This window comes from Morone saxatilis, unplaced genomic scaffold (genome assembly GCF_004916995.1).
Source record: "Morone saxatilis isolate NCDOM2014 unplaced genomic scaffold, NCSU_SB_2.0 Contig19, whole genome shotgun sequence".
Lineage (NCBI taxonomy): Eukaryota > Metazoa > Chordata > Actinopteri > Moronidae > Morone > Morone saxatilis.
Window position 1 is genome coordinate 9,858,851 of NW_023339751.1, and position 5,781 is coordinate 9,864,631.

Sequence of the window (5,781 nt, forward strand, 5' to 3'; positions counted from 1 at the left end):
CACACACACACAAGCACACAGACACAGGGCAAAGACATATAGTGGGCAGATTGATGATTGATAGGGGCTGAGATCTCTCTGTCAGAGAGGGGCTGATAGCACCGTTTCCCCTGCCTGCCTGAAAGGAGGGTTGACCCATTGATGGGGAGGAGGGGAGGGGGGCAGAAAAGGGAGGGAAGAAGCAGAAGAAAAGATGAGTGGCACCTGCACCGCCAATTTCCTTCTCTAAAGTCAGTGTCAGCATGAGTTATGAGACAAGCTTACAGAGGATACAGGAGCGGACGAGGAGACGAAAACAGAGTCAGTGATTGAGGAAGTGGAGTGGGGGTCTAGGAGGGGAGGGACAGTGCTGAAGGGATGTAGAACAGGAAAAGCCCTCCTCCTACCATCCCCCCACTCTCTGTTTCCTCTCCTCTCTCCCACCCTGCAGTGACCTCCTCCCCCTTGTCGCCCCTCTCCTCAAATCTAAACCCAGAGCTCAATGCCCCCCTTGTCTCTGCCCCCCCTCAAACCATAAGAACAGCACAAGAAGCCATTCTCCATTCTTTTCCAAGCCTATAACTACACTCCAGCTGTCTGCTTTTCCACCCCTAGCCGCCTATTTGGCTAACATGTCTTGTTTTTGTTCATATTTCTTAGAAGCTTTATGAATAGCCTGTCACAACTAAATATTCTGCTACCTCAATCCTGCACAGCCTTTGCTTCCATCAACACCACTATCCTATCATCTTCCCAACCAAAAACTATACATTTTCTCTCCTGTCTTGTCCCCACCCGGGCCTATCTTTGTGCAGCGATAGCTCCAGATATCAGCTCTGGATACTGGAGAATAAGAAGTAATTTAGCCATCTGTGGTTTCCACATTAGAAGTCTGGGTCTGATCCAAACAGAAGAGATTCCTTCACTGGGTGGAGAACTCCCTGACCTCCTTAAAGGCTTTGGCTTCGTGTCTATGTCAGCATGTTTGTGTGCTTATAAAGCAGCAAGTATCGACAAAGTGGATGGAGGAATGTATGCAACACTTCGGGCTAGCTTCTTACAGTAGCCCGGAACAAGGCCGTGACTGTGTGCACACAAGCAGATGTGCACTCAGGTGTGTGATGTGAATGAATTTGTGTGTCAGATGATCAAACCAGTCACGAGTTTGTGTTTTTGCAGGGTGATCTACCTGCAGGTGAGCATGAACGAGGGCCTCTCCTACATCACAAGCTCTGTTCACATCACTACCACTGAATGTGTGAGTACATCCTGTGTATATATAATCTGCACTATCACAACAGCACATGCTGATATTTCCCTCTGGCATGCTGCCTTATTTGAATAAACTTTCTTTCAACCTTCTTATTTTTCTCTTGGTTCTCTAGTCTTCTTCTTCCTCTTCTTTCCTTCCTATCTGACGTCTCCTCTGTTGTGTCTGTCCATCAGAGGAGGCTGTGAGTACTTTCGCATTTCATTTTCACCTTTTTCTCGCCTTTTTCTATCTTTTAGTGGAGTTTAATCTTAACCCTGCCATTCTGTGTTTCTGGGTAGTTCGACGGCACCATCGTGCTCATATCGTTGCTGGTGGTTTTCCTGCTGTTGGCTCTGCTGTTAATGTGGTGGTTCTGGCCTCTCTGCTGCACTGTGGTAAGTTTGAACTTAGATATCAGAATTTCAGCTTGAGGTCACTTGTTGATTATATTTTTGTTTCTTTTATTGACATTTTATTTTTCAATCTTCAGGTGATCAAAGAACCTCCACCGCCTCCTCCCCCAGAACCAGTAAGATTTAAATACAGGGATTAATGCAGTAATATTACTTTAGTGTTGTTATTGATGTGGTGATATCAGTTTTAAAATTTATAGTAATATGTTTAGAATTATATGAGCTGTGTCATGAAATTGAATCTCACTCAAAGGACTCAGATGATGAAGATGGGATGCCCAAAAAGAGGTGGCCCACAGTGGATGCATCCTATTATGGAGGAAGAGGAGTGGGTGGCATCAAACGAATGGAGGTACGCATGCACACACACTCACAAACACACACACATGCACACACACGTTCAACTCTCAAAAGATGAGACATTTAATGAGGCTTTTCCTAGGTGCGCTGGGGAGAGAAGGGGTCCACCGAGGAAGGTGCCAAGCTGGACAAACCTAAAAATGCAGTTGTAAAGATGCCAGAGCAGGAATTTGAACCCTATGAGCCCAAGCCTCGAAAACCACCCCGCCGCGCCCCACAGCAGAGGAGGTGGTACTCACCCATCAAGGTTAGTCTTATAGTTAAATGTACATAGAAGATAAATGTATATTTAAGGTTGTGTTTTGAGTTTTTACTTGAAATAAGTGTATTTTTGCATTAGTTTTTTCTTTGTGTGTCCTCCAGGGGAAGCTAGACGCTCTGTGGGCTCTGTTCAGGAGAGGGTACGACCAGGTATCTCTGATGAGACCGCATCCTGGAGATCAGGTGAGCTTGCCCACACTTGCCAGTCACAATTTTTTGTCTTCTTCACCTAAAGCATGACTAGAAAAATCCAATGTCCTGAAAACAGGCATAATGACTGATACAAAACTATAATTTGGTAATTATGTGTAATTTTTGGGATTGCTCTGTGGGTAACAACCACTTAAAAAGCGTTTTATGACCAAGTTGGATGGCACAGGAGGCTTCAGTGTGTTTTCCGTCTCTGTATGTGGACAATTGGGCATTTTCATTCTTTTTTCTCTGTCTGTCACATTTCATAAAGACAACACGTGTCAGTGAGCAACATGTACAGCTTCAACACAGCAGCTCAGTACTGATGTTCTACACACACAGCGAGTCAATGAGTTACTGATACCGCACTCTTCGTCAAAGCTCCCATTGTTCCCGCACAAGGAGTACTGTACTCTTCTGTACTCTTCTTTGAGAATTCCCTGCGACTCCCAGAAAATGACTGGGCCTCTATCACGTTTCCAAATAGCATGTTGCACACTCGCTCTCCACTTTCAAGTGATAATTATAGCAAAAACAGCCACTGTGCAAAATGTAACGTGCTATATCGCTGACCAGCAATGCGGCTCCTTAAAAAAAAAAAGTCCTAAATCATGACATCACTGCCCAAATGTGTGTGACAGAACAAGAGAGAGCAGAGACGCCCCTGTTATCTAACCTTGACCCTGTATACGGCACCACATAACCCCACAGACATGTTTTCATCATCATACCGGTTGTCATGGTGAAACATCTGCTACGTTGTAAATGGTTTCATTGTCGCCTCTCATAGCTGAGGCCATATCGGCGTGAAATTTATTGATTTGTTCTTTGAATGGCATGATTCATCTTTAGTGCATAACAGTGTGAGTATGTCTACTGTATTTGGAGTCTGTAAAAGTTGTCATCAATGGTTTTTATCCTTTTTTTCCATCTTGGGCTTTTTTTTCCTAAGCAGAACAATTAATCTTTGTCAGGACAGAAGTTTCTCAAGTCTTTGTCAGCCACTTTCTGTGGGGCCGTGGTTCACAGAATCGCTCAACAATGACCCTCACAACTCCCTTCACGAGCCATTAACTGCAGAAAATAAAACGTTTCTTCTCACATGGAAAGAGATGAGGGGAGAAAAAAATCCACTTTTGTTGCAAGGGAGATAGTTGTCATATCAGACATGAAAGACAACAGTGATTTTTCATGGTGACAAAAGCAAGGCATCAAACATCTCTGCATAAAGCAAGAAACTGCAGCTGGATGACAAACATCAGAGCGGCATTACAAGGTCGCAAAAAGCACAGCGATAACAAGCACGGATCAGACTCAATGCAGATTGTTAACCAGCAGCTCAGGAGGAGCTCGTCCTGCTTTCTCCCCACATTACTCCTACTTCACTGCCTCTGCAAACGGCCATCAGCGGGGCTGGCAGTTTCTGCCACGCTCCCTGTTTGCATTTGATCTCTCCCTGCTGTGTGTGTGTGTGCGTACGTGCACGGGTGTGTCACTGTAACGTGTGTGTCAGCTCTCCCGAGTGAGCGTCACACAAACAGATGGGGAGTTGAAAGGCCACGAGCCATATTGTGACAGAAGAGATTCCCTTCTTTTGTCCCCAGAGCTGATGGCACTGAAGGCCTTGTCGCACAGCACAGACCAGACCAGAGGGCGGCCACCAACCCTCCATCCTCACACATAGGCGGCACAAATGAGCACAGCAGCACCTCCCCCCCGCCCCCAATCACTTCACTTAAAGGATCAGTTCACCCAAATTACAAAAAAACAAGACAAGACAATGTTTTCTCACTTACCTGTAGTGGTATCTAGCTATGCAGATGGTTTCAGTTCAGCTAAGGTTATGAGAAATATCACACAGGTTTAGTTAGTAGACTTGCTCAATTGCAACAAACATTTTTAAATTAAAAAATAATTAGCAGCAACACCTGTTTCATTTAACAGTTTCGCTGAAACTCTGAAATCCACAGGAAATTCTGTCAGCAGGTTTCACAGGAACAATTTCTTCCATAGAAATCAGTTCCAGTAGAAACTGATCACAGCAAGTTCTTCATTATCCAGAGCAGTGATTCCCAACCAGGCAAACGTCTGCAGTTAACGGGTGGCACGTGAAAAGATTGTTTCCATTGTAGCTCAGCTAATTTGAAAGCTCTGATATTATGCACACATTTATGTTTAGGAGGAAAATAAACTCAAAAGCAGGATAACAAATTGGCTTGAGGCGGATTTTTAGTATATTTATTGTCACAATAACCAGTAAACTACCAGATATGCATTGACAAAAGTGAGTTGTACCACCTGAACACCATGTGATGCCATTGACAGAGCTTGAAAACGAGGTAGAAAGCAAGAAGAGAGGTCTATGTAGATATATTCTTGTATAAACGAAAACTTGATCAAACCTACTGAAAAAGAAAGAGTTCTGAAAATCACTTCCTAAAAACACATTAGTAACATGACAATTGGTGTCAATAAAGAAGTACTTAAGGTTATTGGTTATAGCAATAGCAGTATGTCAAACAAAAAAAGATTTGGAACCACAGATGTTGTAGAAAATACCAGGAAATACTCTATCACCCAATGTGGTGTCTTAAAATGACTTGTTGTTTCTCAGAAAATAGAAGCACATGCTCGCATTTGCGGAGCAATTGTTCGGTATTTCTGTTGGATAAATGACTTAAGGAGTAGCTTAACACCAGGCTGAACACAGTTCATCTCTGACCACACCCATCAGTGATGTCACTGGGTCCACCTGTACATCACCGCAGCAAGATGAAACCACTAGAGGTCAGAAAGGACAAGATTTGCAGTGGATGTTAAATTACTCTTTAAATTATGATTATAATAGTTGTATGAAACGCTACAGTCTAATTTGCATTAGTTCATATTGAATATTATATTATTGAAGAAGAATCTCTGATGTACCTGGTCGTTTTGAAGCCTGAAGGAGTTTGGCGTTATGGTCGTTGCCATGACAGTTTGTCAGAGCCAGTGGCATTCATATTTGATCAACACTGTCTAGTTTGACAGTTTGATCTGAGTTTGGTGCGTTGAGCTGCACAGACTCACTGAGTATGACCTGTCATTCACAAGGTAGTCACACAGTATACCATGCTTAATGTATCAAATGAACATCATCCTGTATGGAAGACACTAGTGAAACTGGTGATTGAGACCATAAACTCATTTGGAAACTGTTTACTGAGCTCATAAATCAAGTGAGAAGTTCTCATTTCTCCATAAGACTGCATGGTATCGGTTTTTATTGCAGCCAATGGAGCTCCCCCTGCTGGCCTTTACATAGAATGCAGGTTTTAAGACACA

The 5,781-nt window shown here is 43.4% G+C and overlaps 1 protein-coding gene across 1 annotated transcript in view; it reads left to right on the forward strand.

Moving 5' to 3' along the window:
• antxr1d (ANTXR cell adhesion molecule 1d) overlaps positions 1-5,781 on the forward strand; it is a 22,539-nt gene that overhangs the window by 13,603 nt on the left and 3,155 nt on the right. The window contains exons 12-17 of the mRNA XM_035663118.1: positions 1,159-1,237; positions 1,531-1,626; positions 1,722-1,760; positions 1,898-1,996; positions 2,087-2,251; positions 2,368-2,448. Coding sequence (XP_035519011.1) covers positions 1,159-1,237; positions 1,531-1,626; positions 1,722-1,760; positions 1,898-1,996; positions 2,087-2,251; positions 2,368-2,448 — 559 coding nt within the window. The remainder of the gene's footprint in view (positions 1-1,158; positions 1,238-1,530; positions 1,627-1,721; positions 1,761-1,897; positions 1,997-2,086; positions 2,252-2,367; positions 2,449-5,781) is intronic.